Source organism: Pseudogymnoascus verrucosus, assembly GCF_001662655.1.
Source record: "Pseudogymnoascus verrucosus strain UAMH 10579 unplaced genomic scaffold scaffold_5, whole genome shotgun sequence".
NCBI lineage: Eukaryota > Fungi > Ascomycota > Leotiomycetes > Thelebolales > Thelebolaceae > Pseudogymnoascus > Pseudogymnoascus verrucosus.
Genome location: NW_017263656.1, coordinates 52,414 through 67,174, shown reverse-complemented (window position 1 = coordinate 67,174; position 14,761 = coordinate 52,414). Strand labels below are relative to the sequence as shown.

Genomic DNA, 14,761 nt, shown 5'->3' with positions numbered 1-14,761 from the left:
CTCACCCGTTTTACCGGCACAGACGAGACATATATGCAGGTCTCATTCTACAATTCAAATACCATAAGATAGCTTCCTTCTCTATGGCCAGCCACCAGCATCCCAAGCTCCACCACCCACCAACCCACTGACACATTCCCCATTCCACCATCCCACCATCCCACCATCCCAATCTTCCAAGCCACCAACCACACCCTTCCCACCACACCAACCCACCACACACCCGCGCCTCACTGCCCAGTTCAGCGGGTCGGTAGTCCCAAAGCAGCGTCTGACCAGTAACCATCGCCCCCGCGACGCCAGCAACCAGAGTGCCGTCTCAGCACTAACGCGTCCTTGGGTGAGCCGGGCCCGGGGAGACGGGGCCGCGGTATTGGTCGCCCGCCGGGGACGAGGGTTGAGCGAGAGAGGGTTGGTTTTGGGGCGAAAAAAAAAAAGGGTGCGCCGATGTATGTGGTAGGTACAAGCCGATTATCCCTGCAGGATTGGTGGTAGATGGGCAAACAAAAAAGAAAAGCGCATTTTATCCGTCCCCCCCTCTCTCCGCCGTGTTTCCGTGTCGTATGTTGGGCTGTGGGGTGGAATTTACTCCCGAATTTTTGTGAGATGTGATAGATTTTTGTATGTGAGATGCACGATAGGCTCGCGGACATGCAGGGTTCGACGAAGGAAAAGGGTCCCTGGGGGGGATTTGCGGTGCATTTCTTTGCATTTCTTTTGCATGTCCTTTCTGTCTACTTCCGTGCTGCTGGTCCAGTCATCTCTCATCCTGCATTCCATAGCGCTGCCATATGACGGCACATCCATCACACCGGTCGCTCATCATCAATGACATCCTGCTTGCTATTCGATGACCCGGGCCCGCTCTGGTTCCAATACAGTATGACATGTAATACATGTCTCACTCCCCTCTCCGGCAACGCAGACAGACCCTTCTCGCCAACCCTGGGCTGAGATTCCGTCAACCCGACCCTCGGATACAGAAAATCGGCTTCGACCCTTCGGGACATCCGAACTGTCTAAACATTAAACAGTACCAATCATAAATACATAATGCATCTGCCACAGACACTCCGTGAATCTAGCGGCGCCCTGCTAACCCCTTGCTAAACTTCTTGCTCAGTCCCGAGAAGTTCACCTTGGCCTTTGGCTTCTGGGCCTTCGGCGTCCCCATCCCACCCATCTCGACGTCATCGTTCGAGCCGGCCTCCGAGTTACTCTCGTCTCCGTCATCCGAGTTGGAGTCGCTGTCGGAAGATGACTCGGCCTCCGACTCTTCCGTGATTTCTGCGTCGGCCACCTCGGCGTCCTTGAGAGCCTTTGCTTTGGCCTCGCCCTCCTGGCGGGCTTTCTCGGCCCGCCTGTGGCTTTCCTCCAAGGCGGCTTCTGTTCGTAGTTTCAAGGACGGCATGCTGGCCATTCCCGCCGGTCTCTCGGACGTGCGTGGTGTTCCCCTATCTGAGGTGTTGCCGTTGGTGAGCTTTGGCCTTGGCACTGGCGTAGAGGAATTCCTGGCGCTGAATTGCGACGAGCTGGGTGCTGGAGACGCTTGACCCCTGGCTGGTGCAGAGCTTGCGACCGACTCTTCGGTCAACTGACTATCCAGCAGCTTCTGGACGGATGTTTCTGCGTCGCTTCCGCTGCTGACCTTTCTAGCGCCGACGTTTTGAGGTTTGGGTGTTGTTGAGCCATCGCGGAGTTGTGAGAGCCTCGACGACGGTGGGAGAATGCGCTGAGATGCGGCGCTTTGAGAAGATGGGATGGTAGGTTTGGATCTCGTTGGTGAGAGTTCCGACTCGGAGGCTTCGTCTTCTGAAGCTGACTCTCCCGAAGTACTTTTATCGGATGTCTCGCTCCCATTTGAGTGGCCTTGTTGCGCTCGGCGGGATCCATCGAATGATTGGGTAGAGGAGGCTGCGTTGGAATGGAAGCTAGAGTTGACAAATCGTACGGGTGAGCGGCTCTCACGCTGCGACCTGTTTGTCGACACGGATGCGGAACGGGAGGTATTGGAAGCCGTGTCATTAGCATTGTCACCGCTTGCTGCGATTTGACTCTGTGCAATCGAATGAGATGAAGGCGGAGGCAATGGTGGCAACTCTAGTTCGCCCACACTTTCGTCATCGCTGCTTTCCTCATCAGAGGAGATAGCGATGGCATTTGGTTTTGCAGCCGCTGCCGCCTTCACTGCTGATGCTATAGATAGTCAGTTTGAGTAATATACTATAATCGATCCGGATTGCAACTTACAGCTCCCTTTGTTGATAGTATTAAGCAACGCAGCAGTGATATCTGCTCGGGTTTTCGGGGTTGGCGTTGGCGTTGATTTAACTTGTTGCCCGGACGGTGGCGCTTGGGAACTCGAAGGAGTGGGAGCCTTGGGAGTAACCGACTTGGCTCCAGTTCCTGGTGGCACGAGCTTGGATTGACGGAAGCTCGGGATCCCATTCACAGTCTTCGGTGTTTGAACCGGAGCCGGAGACTGAGTGGCCCTGCTCGGCGTCTTCCCCGCCACGGACGGCGATGGCTCTGCGAAGGAAACACGTCGAGCAGCCGGACCCAGCTCCACAGACGAGGCCGGTCTGATGTCACTAGATCTGCGAGGGGGGAGAATTGGCGTAGATCTGATATCTTCAGATCTCTTTCGAGTAAGAGCTGGCGACATTGATAGACGGCCGCGGGCAGCTGCCGGAGGTGGCGGCATATCAACCACATTTGCACTAGGGCTAGTGCTCGCGGTCTCGGAATTGAAGTTCGCTACAGCCCTACCAAGCATCCCTCCTGGGCTTATGGCAGACGTAGACCTCTTGCGGGCGCTAGCTACCTCTGCATCTTTCTTGTCACTGGCCTCTTTCTCTCCCTTGGCAGCTTCTTTGCGCTTCACAGCTTCCGCCTTTGCTGCCGCTTCTGCCTCTCGTCTCTTGGCTTGTTCACGTTCCTCGGCTTCGGCCTTTTCATTTGCTTCCGTTTGTCTTCGGGCTTCCTCCGCAAGCAGATGATCCCGTTTGAGCTTCGCCTCAGTTGCTCTGGCTTCCATCTCGGCTTCCCTCTCAGCCTCCTTCTCAGCCTCCTTCTCCGCCTCCTCCTCCTCCTCTTCCTTCTCCGCCTCCTCCTTAAGCCTCTCCTCCTCAGCTAATCGTTTTCGCGCAGCATCAACTCTCCTTCTCTTAGCTGCCTTTATCTTTGCCGTAGCAATGGCTGTAGCAGTACTCTTTTTCTCGACTGCCTCTCTTTCAATCCTAGCCTGATCCATTGCCTTTTCTGGTCTCCCTTCGGATTGACCTGTGCGACGACTCTCCTGTTCTAGTTCCGCGGCGCGTTTCTTTCCCGCCGATTCAGATGTAAGCCTTGAAACCTCTTGTGCAGCCTCTTCGGCTCCTGCGTCCACACCCTCCTCACTCTTGTCATCGACGTTGTCGGTTGAAGCACTATCGGGTTGACGAGTCATACCTGGCAGTATAGGGCCACTGTTTGCCATACTTGCCGAACGAGGAGTGATTGCAGGAGTGGATGGTGTAATTGCTTTAGGTGTTGAGTTGTCTGAACCGCTTGCTTTGCTCTTAGTTGCTGCCTTCTTTCCATATTGTATTACTTTCGGCTTTGCAGAGATCGGTGAGGCCTTCTTGTTTTTGCGCAGGGGAGTAACGCGGCCACGTCGCCTGAGAAAACTGGAAGGCTGTTCGATGTCGGTCTCGAAATCACTATAAGTATCTGAGATTCCTCGCGACGGCGTGATGGTCGGTGTGATAGACGTATGTTCTTCGAAATCCGAGATGTCATCAGACCGCTCGCGCCTTTTATTTGACGGACGGCGAGCTGCGCCATTGCTCGGTTTTGGGGTGGCTTTTGCAGCTATTTGAAGATCTTCCCGGGCTTCGGTGGTATTTCGAAGTGATTGACGGGTCTGCCGGGTGGTATTTCGTCCTGATGTTTCTTTCCCCTGAGAGTCAGAAATAACGACTCCCCCATCGTCTCTGTAGCCTAGGACTGGAGATGGCGGGTTATAACTTGGCCGGCTTGCTTGGGAGGGCTTCTCCTGCTTGATATGCCTAGCGACATCTTCGACCTCGTTTACCTGCGAATCGGGGATGACCTCGTCGATGAGTATGTCTTCTGGCAGTACATTCTCCTCCTCGGAGTCGGATGGGTCGCGCTCGCGTGACGGGACTGGATCGTCTGGCCTGTAAACCTTTTGCCTCTTGCCAGCCCTTGAATTGTCTCCGAGATTCGAAGTGGCGGGGGATCGCTTTCGCTGTAGTGGATAGCTGGGCTGGACACTGCCGGCTCTCCCATTCACGTAGTCTGGGGGCAGGGAGTCTCTGATAGATGAGCCCTTGATAACTCTCAAGACTTCATTGTCCGCGAATATGTCGCCCACGCGATCGTTGAGGTATAGGTCGGCGCCATAAGCATCTGTAGACTGGGCGATTTGGAACAGCCTGGCAGGAAATGAAATCAGTGACACAGCAGGATAAAATTTCAACGGGGGGACTCACGACTCCTGGGGGTATATGTCCTTGTATCTTCTTATCGCAACGTCACGCAGTTCGCGGAGGGGAAGATCTTGGAGGGGGAAATGCTGGCTCCTCGCAATAACGAAAGTATGTTTCGGGACTGCCTCCAGATTATGAGCCTCTTCTGGAGAAAAGACAGCAACACGGATCCGGAAGCGATCCATCGACGGCCGCGGCGGAGGATCCATTGAGTGTGATTTTATGTCTGTCGCATGTTTTATGGGAGGTGGTTTAAGGTGGAGTCGCAAGAAATTGTGGAGGACAATTCGTGCGAAAGGTGGCAAGCGATAGTTTCTATGGAATGAGATTGTGAAGATAAACACTGGAAGTGACAGGATCCGTCTTGAAACCCCTTGAGACGGTAATGGAAGTAAATATGCGAATACTGTGAATACTGCGCTGAATGCAAAATGTCGATGATTTATTGTTGAAGCTCCCGCCTCCAGACTTTAATTGAGGCCCGAGCTTTATTCACATTTAGCACTATATCGCGTATCGTCGCGCGCAGATCTGATGGCTGGGGTTCTGTTCCAGAGCCTTGCCGGTGGAGCCTTGCCGGGTAAGGCTGCAAGGGACCGACAGTCTTAAGATGAAGGATGGCTTGTCTCTTACAAACTTCCTTCTTTCCTTCTTCATCCATTTCACTACCACTGCAGAAAAGTACCAGTCCCTTCTGTTTTATTATCGGATTTCCTATTCTGATTCTCAGTGTTTGTTTGTTTGTCTTTGATCAGACTGTTTTGACCTTCAAGTTCACTGTTTGTTTGTGACTTTCAATCCAATTTCCTCCATCTCACAAACCTGCTTCCTTCGATCATTTCAACACCTCATTTCAACACCACTCCAAAAAAAGTACCTCTCTCTTATATTCCGTCATCAGATTTCCTTATCCCTCATCGTTGTAGTGGTTTCAATACATGATCGTCTCTCTTTCTCTCTGATTTCCGACCTGTCTCTCTCATATTTCCTTCAAGAATTCAGTAGCTCCTCCAAGCTACTGAATACTTTTCGCGTTCATTTCCATTGGACAAAGTTTTCTCTTATTCGGTCCAGTGATGGAGCCCATGGCGAAGCCAGTTGCCATGGACTTGAGTGATTTTGAGATCATCGACGGACCTGATGACAGCTCTGACGCCTACCTACCTCATCAGCCCAGCAAGGGCGAGGCCAACTCCCCGAATACCCGAATGGGTACCATCTACATCGAGGCCCAGGTGAAACCCGCTTATACAGGGAGCCTGTCAGAGGTATGCAATCATTCTTGTTACTGCTCTAAGCTTTACTTCCATAGCTAACATCTGTGCAGCTCACGACCAAGGTTGAGGTTATCTTTCGATCACAATGTATTCATGCTGTAGAGCTTGATCACGAATTGATTGGCGACGACTTGTGTAGGTATACATCCATATTTTTAAATGCAATTGCGCTTACGTGATTATCTTGTAGATGCAGAGTGTTTTTTTCCGGATTGCCTCCAGTCCCTCAAAGCAGTCGAGCTTGTCGGCGCAGATGATGACTGCCGATATATTTTGGTGAAAGAGTATATGGTTCAGATCAATTGTTACGCGTTGGAAGATCGCAAGACAGTAGAAACCGATGAAGCTCTGTCTATGTGTGGCGAAGCCATACTCCTTCCGAGTGCTGAATTTGATGATGCTTGGGACAGGTCAGTGGATCGCCCACGTTTGTCTCTACATGGCTAATTTCGCTTCAGACTTATCTTCGACGAGGAAATAAAGCAAAAACTTGTGGTTTTCATGACGAATCTCAGTACGTATATACATACCATTTTCTATGGAGTCTAACCCTTGGGCTAGTTGGGTTCTCATACAGACCCCGCCAAAGCCCGCAGTCAACTGTCAACCGACTTGTTCTTCTATCAGGTCCGCCTGGCACAGGTACTTTTACCCCATTTATGTATTACGTAGCGCTAATGCGAGTGAGGAAAAACTTCATTGTCCATCGGGCTTGCCCAGAAGCTCGCCATAAGGCTCAACAAGACATTTGGAGATGCGATCCTTTTGCAGCTGAATGCCGCAACGCTATTGTCCCAATACTTTGGACAGAGTGCCGTGAAGATCCACTCAATCTTCGAAGCCCTTGCGTCTCAGTCGTCAGAAAAACCGAAGACTCTGATAGTGCTGTTGATTGACGAAATCGAAAGTCTTGCGGCCTCTCGCGAAACAGCCAGCGCTAGGAATGAGGTCCACGATGCTGTGCGCGCTACAAATGCACTTCTCACCGGATTCGATATGGTAAAGAATAACGCCAATGTGCTCATTGTATGCACCTCAAACCTTAGCGATTCACTTGATGCAGCATTTGTCGATCGATGTAGTCGGCATATCATTATACCCCAGCCTGCTTTGGCTGCTCGGTATGAGATCCTACGCCAAAGTATCAACGGGCTTATAAAACGTGAGGTTGTCGAGGGCCGCTTCACCCAATTACCTACATTCAAACGTGCGGAGTACAGGGGCGCACTTGATTATAAAACGGACGGGTGCGCTCTCCGGCGTCTGGCCCATAAACTTGAGGATACTGGCCCAATTGGGCAAGTTGTGAGCGCACGTTGGCTCAGCCAGCTGGCCGAAATAGCCCTGGCCAATGAGCTCGAACCAGGCGCACTCTGCACAGTCACCGATGCTGTTGCGCTAATGGATCGGTATGTTGAAACTAACTGTGAACGCAAAACTGGTGGACCTAAAAGTGGTAAAAGGTACCAAAACGAGTTGGACCAAGAGTGCTCCGATACAGAAAACGGGTGGCATAATACAGCGAAGAAGCGCAAGTGTCAACCCAGATATGGATCATCGCATAAGCATGCAGAGCTCTATATGTTTGGAGATACAGATCCAGAGGATATTGTGGGTATAGCTGTTGGCGAACTCGAGAAGTTACGCAAAAAGACGGGCAACAAAATCACGAAGCCGTCGCCGGCGGAAGCAGAGAGAATAGCAGATATGGTCCATGAAGAATGGGCGTCTCGTGGCGGATGCTTGTGTAGTGCTACGATCCGGCAGATAGCTCTCGATTATGTCGAACATGGCATATCGGTCGATAAGTTCGGGTTTTGTTAGATGTACAGGGAGGTTGTTGCTGAGGCCATCTATTGCTGGTGCTTTCGGTTGGCTTGTAGCTGTGATTATTATTGCTGGTGCTTTCATATCCTATTATGGAGTTCACAAACCTTTATTCTTGGCCTGTAGTTAGTCATTTTCACGGGACTGGTCTCTGCTTTATGTTTTGGGCATTTGCTCGCGCCAATTAACAAGTCTTATACACTTGATCTGAAATTACACCCAATACGAATATTTCAGGAGCTTTCATATATCGTTTTTGGCAGCAGCATGATATCATTTGACTGTCAAATAATGTTTATGATACTGTTGCATGGTATTTAAACTCCGTGGGAGTGTGCTCATGTCACATTCTCAACATATCAAACTGTTGAACTGGGATACAACGCATTCACCCTCTTTCATACAGGCAATTCCACTCAGCGTCAACATCACAACCAAGAACAAAAATATGGCGAGCCATGCGATGCATTTCTCTTTTTCAAGTTATTCTACTATTCTAACTAAGTATTGACCTGGTTCCATTCTAACTAAGTATAGATCCGATTCCATCCCACTCCTTCCGTCGACTTGAAAAACAACAGCAGAGCAACATCCCCCTTCTTTACTTCTTGAGCGTCTTCTCCATCCACTCCTTGATCCAATCAGGCAGCGATACCAAGATGGCCTGAAACCTTTTTTCCCCAGAGTTCTAACTATCTATGAAATTCACCAAATCATTGGCCATCGCACTGGAAGCACGGAAAACGTCGGCACGCCAGGCAGGCATGAACTGTCTCCAGATCCGATCCCATACGTCCATGGGAACTGTGCCCCCTAGCGTCCGTATGAGGGCCTCTGTTTCGTTCTTGTAGTCACAGGCAACACCATCTTGTCGTAACGCCATCAGAAACAATTCCCAGGCTGCCTCGGAAGTCTTTAATTTTGTGAAGGTTTCGTTCCGAATGCGCATCACGACAAGGGTTGCTGTTTCTTGGATCGTAACCCCATGGAAACGAGGTTCATTGACCAAGTCAGCCTACGCAGCAGTTAGTGATTGAGCTTTGATACTTATTAGATCACATACCTGGGATGACTCGTATATTTCTTTGGCCACAATATAATCAATGAGTCGAATAGTCTTGCCAAGATCGCTCTCGCCTTGGTCCTCGACGAAAGCTTTGAATCCGTCTCGATCCGTCTGAGAGCAGACTACATCCTCATCCGTTATGATGGGGCTTGAAAAGTCGATTATAGCTTCGTGAGAGATTTTTATTTTGTCCTCTATCACAAGGACACCTTCCGTAGAAGCAGCCCCAGCTGAGGTTTCTGGCTGGCTGTTGCCGTGAGATCTCTCTGTTAGCATAATTCGATTTAGGTGCCTAAGATACATACGTATTTGGAGTGCTCATGTTGTGATGTTTGAAGTTGTTGGATCTTGGTTTCAATGAAGATGTAGTAGATTTACTGTACGAAATAAGAGGTAGTAGAGGTGTGGAGGATGGAAGATGGAAGGTGGAGGACGAAGAGGAGACATGTAGAGGTATAAATGGGAAGAGGAGCTACAAAGGAGGGGAGGAGCTTCAAAGGAGTAGAATAGCCTCAAAGGGGGAGAGGGGGTACAAGGAGCCACTTAATGGGAGAGAGGTAAGCAAAGAAAGTTAAGTTACGAAAGGAATTTTTGCCCGACTCGATAGCAATACTACTTGCGCTCTACCGTTTTCAGTCTCGGGTTTTATAAAGGGAATTCTTTCCCTTCACCACAGCGATTTCTCTTTTAGTTTTGCTTTCCGTTTTCAGTTTTGGATTCTACAGCACATATTATGAATAGTAAAGGACCTTTCATACACGTTGAACAGTCCAACATGAGTTTGATGTAAAGTTGACCGCCTGCTGTTTTTACAAGTTCTCATATTTCGTCAGCTAAGAGCAGATCTTTTCAGTCATGCAATATACTCAGAACACCAAGATCGATACCCATCACAACTTGCTCATAAATCTCAAAACCACCGATTCAATAATCTAGACCATGCATTCAACATAATTTTATTTATCCCAATGCTCACCTCTATTTCCTATCTACATATCCAACCCCTTTCCCCACCTACTCATACTTCCCCGCCTCCGGCTCCTTCACCAACTCACACCATCCATAAGGATCCGCAGCCTTACCCCTCTGGATATCCTGCAGCGTCGTGAGCAGCTTCGTGAAGACTGGTCCCGGCTCCTCGGTCTCCTCCGCGATGTAGGGGAAAGTGTCGTCGCGGGAGCGGCGGGTGATGGAGCGGATGGGGACGAGTGCCGCAGCGGTGCCGGCGGCGACGACCTCGGTGAAGGTGGGGAGTTCTTCATATTTGATCTAGTGGGTGCGGGTTAGCTGTTGGTCTGATACCTGGTCTGGATGGAACAAGAGTGAGATAGGGGGCTTCTTACCGAACGCTTCTCGACGGTGTATCCGAGGGACTTTGCGATCTCGAGGACGGAATCGGCAGTCACACTGGCAATCACATTCTTGCTATCTGGCACCGCGATGGTGGTCTTATCTCCCTCGGTCCTGACGCCGATGAAGCCGCTGGTGGAGAACTCGTCAATCTCCGAGCGAGTCTGCGAATCGAGATGCAGCGTAATTCCAAAGCCCTCATTGCGAGCCTTATCACTGTGACGCAGGACAGGTGCGTAGTTTCCGCCGACCTTTGCGCTGCCCGTGCCCTCAGGGGCGGAGCGGTCGAAGTCCTCAAGGATGAGAGCCTTGACGGGGTGGACGCCGTGGTAGACGCCGACGGGGAGGACGTAGACGCAGAAAGTGTATTCCTCCGGCGGGCTGAGGCCGAGCTGAGCGGAAGACCCAAAGACGAGCGGGCGGATGTACATCGCAGCGCCTGTCTCGAAGGGGGGCACGTGCGCGGCATTCAGGGCGACGGCGGCGTGGACGGCTTCGACGAAGACAGCCTCTGGGATCTGGGGGATGGAGATGAAGTCCGCGGAGTGCTGCATGCGGAGGGCGTTTTTGGAGGGGCGGAAGATCTGGATGGTGTTGTTTGGGGTGCGGAAGGCCTTGAGGCCTTCATATGCTTGTTGGCCGTAGTTGAGGCCGGGGGCCATGCCGTGGATGCGGAGGAAGGGGTCGGTAACGAATTTGGGGGCGGTCCATTGTCCGGTCTTCTTGGAGTAGTGGCATTCGATGTGGCCGTTTACTTCGCGGACTTTGAAGCCGATGTCGTTCCAGTCTGCGGGAGGGCCGGGTCAGTGAGTTGTTGCTCGGATAGAGGGGAAAGGTGGGGGATGGAGGGGTAATGTAGGAGTTGGGAGAGGATTGAAGAGGGATCAAAGGCCAGGACAGCTAAGAGAGCATCTCTTGAGCCGTGGGGATGCTTCCCTCGGTCTGACGGTGATGTTGAAGCGGGGTTGACTTACCAATGGTATCGACTGGCGGAGGAGGGAAAACCATTTTGTGATAGATTTTGGGTTGATATTTGAGAAAATGCAAGAATATATTTACAATTCACACAAGTTTTGTATGCAAAAAAGAATCTCTAGATATGCTTCAAAGCTCGTGTGTATACAAATAGGAACGAAACGCAGCACGGTGAGTAAGACGAGGCTGATGAGGGCTGATGAGTCCCAATGGTGGGGGGATAAATAAAGTCTGGTTGCAGTCCCGAACATCGGCCGCACCCCACACACATAGCGCCCAAGTGGTCGTGCCGCCCAAAAGTTCCGAGGATGGCCCGTGCGCAAGGAACTTTGTGGTAATTGTAGTAATCAACAAACCAACCTGGAATCTCGGAGCGGAATAACTCTCTCGGAGCCCCAACCGTTACGAAGACCAAGCTGCCTGACAGCCGCCCGTCAAGGGAACATACATTGAAGCTCTCAAAACAGCAAAAACAACCTCTCACCCTTTCAAACACGCGCAAATCGACGAATAGACCTTGACATTTGTATAATAAGAAAATAAGAATCCGAAAAACACAACAATATGGAGTTCGGCAACTCAGGAATGCTGAATGAGGGTGCGTGATTCGTGGCTCTGCTCCCCCCGGTGAAGCTGTTGTTGACCAGGATCATTGCAGATGGCATTCACGTCGACATGGACAGGCTCAAGAAGGGCGAGGTGAAGTGAGTTACAGCTGTCTGAAGCTTCAAGTACCATCAACTGACCCTTCTCCGTAGCTTAGGAACGTCAATGTAAGCTTTGATCTCACCGCGCCAGCAACCACAAACGAATCCCAACTGACCCCAACTAGCATGGCAATCAACTTCAAAGACGGCGTCATATTAGGTACGCACACATACTGGCAGTAAGGAAGGAGTGGGAGTAAGGGCAAGGCTGACGTACGAACACAGGCGCGGACAGCAGAACCACAACCGGGGCCTATATCGCCAACCGCGTGACGGACAAGCTGACGCAGGTGCACGACACGATCTGGTGCTGCCGGTCCGGCTCGGCGGCCGACACGCAGGCTGTCGCGGACATCGTGCACTACCAGCTCGGGATGTACGGGATCCAGAACGGGGCGCCGCCGACGACGCAGGTGGCCGCGGCGATGTTCCAGGAGCTGTGCTACAACAATAAGGACAGGTTAAGGTGAGGACAGACATCCACATCCATACCCGCACACAGAACGAGGGAGAGAGGGAAGGGGAGAGAGAGAGAGAGCTGGATCATGGGAGATATGGGAGACGGAGACGGAGATGGCACAAATGCTGACGCAGACGATATAGTGCTGGACTGATCATCGCTGGCTGGGACGAGCGCCACGGCGGGCAGGTGTACTCGATCCCCCTCGGCGGCTCGCTGCACAAGCAGTCGTATGCGATCGGCGGCTCCGGATCGACGTACATCTACGGATACTGCGACGCGAACTGGCAGGAGGGCTTCGAGGAGGCGGCAGCGGTGGATTTCGTCAAGGGCGCGCTGGCCGAGGCGATCAAGTGGGATGGTAGCTCCGGAGGCGTGATCCGCATGGTGGTGCTGACGAAGAAGGGTGCCGTGAGGCACTTGTACCTGCCGGATAATGGGTATAAGGTTAATGTAGCCTGAGTCTAGAGAGCGAGTCGAGCCCAGCGATCGAGGAGGTGTGGCGCGGCGTGTGGCGGAAGATGGACAAGCGACCAGGGGGGGTAAGGCTGGGAGGGGGAAGTGGAGTGGAATGGCAAAGTATGTTGGTGGGCGGGCGCGCGGTTAGGCGTTTGTTATTTTTTTCGGGGATGGGGAAATAGATTTGATATCCACCCGATGGTTCCGCGTTTTGCTGCGATCGTCCCCCCCCATGTCCCCCACGTGTCGTTGTGTGTGATGTTTCGGCTTCGGCGTGGTCGGGAAATATGATGTGCTGTGAGCGGCGGCGCGTGGTGGTACTGAATGGATGGCGAGGGAGCCGGGGAGGGGGGAGGGGAGGAGTTGCGGGACGGGCCAGCGAATGGGGATTATGGGAGATCGGGGATGGGGAGATGGGGAGATGGGTGAGTGGTGTGGTGAAGGGAGGTGGGTGTTTGTGGTGCTGTCCGGTACTGGTCTAAGCGGTGAGGAGCAAGGGGGATGGAAGGGGGAATGGGATATGTGTGCAGGTATGGTGAAATCCGATGATGATGGAATGTGAGGCGGTGTAGTGGTGATGGTGCGTATGGTGGTAGTTGGGCGTGTGAGGGGCGTGACAGAGGGGCGTGGGAGTGCTGTGGGTGGTGGTGGTGGTGGGGAGGGAGCAAGTAAGCATGGTAGCGTAGGGGGTGGCACGGGAGGGAGGGAGGGGAGATCAAGGAGAAGGGGAAGGGGATGATTCGTAGCGTGTGCAGCGTATGGGAATTGGTATGGGGTACGTCGGTGTTGAGGCGGGTAGGAGATTGATTGATTAGCTGATTGAAGCCCGTTCGGTCTGGGCCAGCCATGGATTCGGGAAGTCTATCTATACCAACACAGCAGCTGTATGTATACACCACACGGAATTACAGGCAATTGTTGGTTATGGTAATGGAGATGGGGTCTTCCTCGTGTCTTACTTCTGTGGCCGGGCATGAAGGAAGGTAGGTAGATACCCGGTCCGTTGCGGCCTCACCACTGACCCAGGACCACGCACGACGTTCGATGGACCATAAACACGGGGATCAGATAGGGGATATGATTCGCAGGCGTGGTTTTTGGCAGGCATTAGGGGGGGGATTCTTTAAAGGGAAAAAAAAAGGTGGTCCAGACACAGACCTCCGCGGTACAATACGCTATGCGCATCCACAGCCAACGGGATGGGATGGGATGGGATGGGATGGTTGTACTGTGTACTTTTGATCTGTATTACTTGGTGGTGGGTTTATGGTGAGTTTATGGTTCGTGATACTTGTATCAGTGTCCTTGTTCCCTATCAATCCCATGGCCTTTCCTATGGCCCATAACGAGTACTCGCCCATAACCCAATACTGTAACCCATAACCAATAATCCCAATAATCCCAATAATCTTATCCCAATAGCCCATCTTTCTCATCCTGTAACTGCTAGAACTACCACGACGACGACTACCACCACCACGCCTCTTACCACGACTCTTACCACGCCTCTTACCACGCCTCCTAACAACGCCTCTTACCCACTACCCACGCCCATCAACACGCCCCCCCTCGACGATCCACGCCTTACCACGCCTCACCCACCTCACCCACCACGCCCACCACCACGCCAGTCTATTCGATAATATACATCTACCACTCTCAGAAAGACATTGCGAGTTAAAGCAAGTTAAAGCAAGACAATAATAGACCTAATACACCTAATACACCTAATACACCACCTTAAACACTTTAATACACAAATTAACACCACAATCAACCATAATCAACCACATTAGAAAACGATAGGCCATCATGCATTTACAATATCTCATCTATCCCATCCCCTCCCTCCCATCCCTCCCATCCCTAAACCCAACCCACTTACCACTCAATCTCCAATGAATTGTCCTCCATTCTGCATTCTCCATTCTACCACTACTAACCACCAACTACCAACTACCCTACCACTATCTTACCACTTTTTACCTTTCTAGCTAATACAGCTAATACTCAAAAATCACCCCTAATGTACTGTATACCCCCATACTATGCCCATACTACACCCATACTACACCCATACTACACCCTTAGTACAAACTGTACCCATAGCGTGCGTTATGCGGCGACAATCATCGATCGTCTCCGTC

At 51.6% G+C, this 14,761-nt stretch overlaps 5 protein-coding genes across 5 annotated transcripts; 2 read left to right on the top strand and 3 right to left on the bottom strand.

The window, feature by feature from the left end:
* Positions 1 to 172: 172 nt before the first annotated feature.
* VE01_01704 (uncharacterized protein) lies at positions 173 to 4,969 on the bottom strand. Its single transcript, XM_018271222.2, has 3 exons — positions 4,497 to 4,969; positions 2,251 to 4,439; positions 173 to 2,196 (listed from the first exon to the last, which is right to left on the bottom strand). Exons 1-3 carry the CDS (start codon positions 4,700 to 4,702, stop codon positions 1,082 to 1,084), a joined length of 3,510 nt encoding a protein of 1,169 aa, XP_018133893.1. The 5' UTR covers positions 4,703 to 4,969; the 3' UTR covers positions 173 to 1,081.
* Positions 4,970 to 5,476: 507 nt separating this feature from the next.
* On the top strand, positions 5,477 to 7,879 carry VE01_01703 (uncharacterized protein). The gene is made up of 6 exons (XM_018271221.2): positions 5,477 to 5,761; positions 5,821 to 5,905; positions 5,961 to 6,180; positions 6,229 to 6,284; positions 6,332 to 6,412; positions 6,459 to 7,879. Exons 1-6 carry the CDS (start codon positions 5,570 to 5,572, stop codon positions 7,592 to 7,594), a joined length of 1,770 nt encoding a protein of 589 aa, XP_018133890.1. The 5' UTR covers positions 5,477 to 5,569; the 3' UTR covers positions 7,595 to 7,879.
* Positions 7,880 to 8,276: 397 nt separating this feature from the next.
* On the bottom strand, positions 8,277 to 8,985 carry VE01_01702 (uncharacterized protein; the record flags this gene model as incomplete). Its single annotated transcript, XM_018271220.2, has 3 exons — positions 8,277 to 8,612; positions 8,661 to 8,925; positions 8,969 to 8,985. 3 exons carry the CDS (start codon positions 8,983 to 8,985, stop codon positions 8,286 to 8,288), a joined length of 609 nt encoding a protein of 202 aa, XP_018133891.1. The 3' UTR covers positions 8,277 to 8,285.
* A 564-nt stretch (positions 8,986 to 9,549) lies between these two features.
* On the bottom strand, positions 9,550 to 11,223 carry VE01_01701 (uncharacterized protein). Its single transcript, XM_018271219.2, has 3 exons — positions 10,988 to 11,223; positions 10,007 to 10,800; positions 9,550 to 9,932 (listed from the first exon to the last, which is right to left on the bottom strand). Exons 1-3 carry the CDS (start codon positions 11,019 to 11,021, stop codon positions 9,678 to 9,680), a joined length of 1,083 nt encoding a protein of 360 aa, XP_018133888.1. The 5' UTR covers positions 11,022 to 11,223; the 3' UTR covers positions 9,550 to 9,677.
* Positions 11,224 to 11,384: 161 nt separating this feature from the next.
* PRE3 (proteasome core particle subunit beta 1) lies at positions 11,385 to 12,715 on the top strand. The gene is made up of 6 exons (XM_018271218.2): positions 11,385 to 11,586; positions 11,647 to 11,692; positions 11,747 to 11,761; positions 11,821 to 11,855; positions 11,921 to 12,161; positions 12,299 to 12,715. The coding sequence occupies exons 1-6, from the start codon at positions 11,553 to 11,555 to the stop codon at positions 12,615 to 12,617; spliced, it is 690 nt and encodes a 229-aa protein (XP_018133889.1). The 5' UTR covers positions 11,385 to 11,552; the 3' UTR covers positions 12,618 to 12,715.
* Positions 12,716 to 14,761: the final 2,046 nt, after the last annotated feature.

Bases quoted from the DNA above. Each gene is read 5' to 3' on its own strand.
- VE01_01704 (XM_018271222.2), bottom strand. From the start codon at position 4,702: ATGGATCCTCCGCCGCGGCCGTCGATGGATCGCTTCCGGATCCGTGTT. The intron at 4,440-4,496 runs GTGAGTCCCCCC...ATTTCCTGCCAG, and splicing joins GACATATACCCCCAGGAGTC to GCTGTTCCAAATCGCCCAGT. The intron at 2,197-2,250 runs GTAAGTTGCAAT...GACTATCTATAG, and splicing joins TACTATCAACAAAGGGAGCT to CATCAGCAGTGAAGGCGGCA.
- VE01_01703 (XM_018271221.2), top strand. From the start codon at position 5,570: ATGGAGCCCATGGCGAAGCCAGTTGCCATGGACTTGAGTGATTTTGAG. The intron at 5,906-5,960 runs GTAGGTATACAT...ATTATCTTGTAG, and splicing joins ATTGATTGGCGACGACTTGT to ATGCAGAGTGTTTTTTTCCG. The intron at 6,181-6,228 runs GTCAGTGGATCG...ATTTCGCTTCAG, and splicing joins TTTGATGATGCTTGGGACAG to ACTTATCTTCGACGAGGAAA.
- VE01_01701 (XM_018271219.2), bottom strand. From the start codon at position 11,021: ATGGTTTTCCCTCCTCCGCCAGTCGATACCATTG. The intron at 10,801-10,987 runs GTAAGTCAACCC...GCCCTCCCGCAG, and splicing joins TCCGCCAGTCGATACCATTG to ACTGGAACGACATCGGCTTC. The intron at 9,933-10,006 runs GTAAGAAGCCCC...CGCACCCACTAG, and splicing joins ACACCGTCGAGAAGCGTTCG to ATCAAATATGAAGAACTCCC.
- PRE3 (XM_018271218.2), top strand. From the start codon at position 11,553: ATGGAGTTCGGCAACTCAGGAATGCTGAATGAGG. The intron at 11,587-11,646 runs GTGCGTGATTCG...GGATCATTGCAG, and splicing joins CTCAGGAATGCTGAATGAGG to ATGGCATTCACGTCGACATG. The intron at 11,856-11,920 runs GTACGCACACAT...GTACGAACACAG, and splicing joins CAAAGACGGCGTCATATTAG to GCGCGGACAGCAGAACCACA.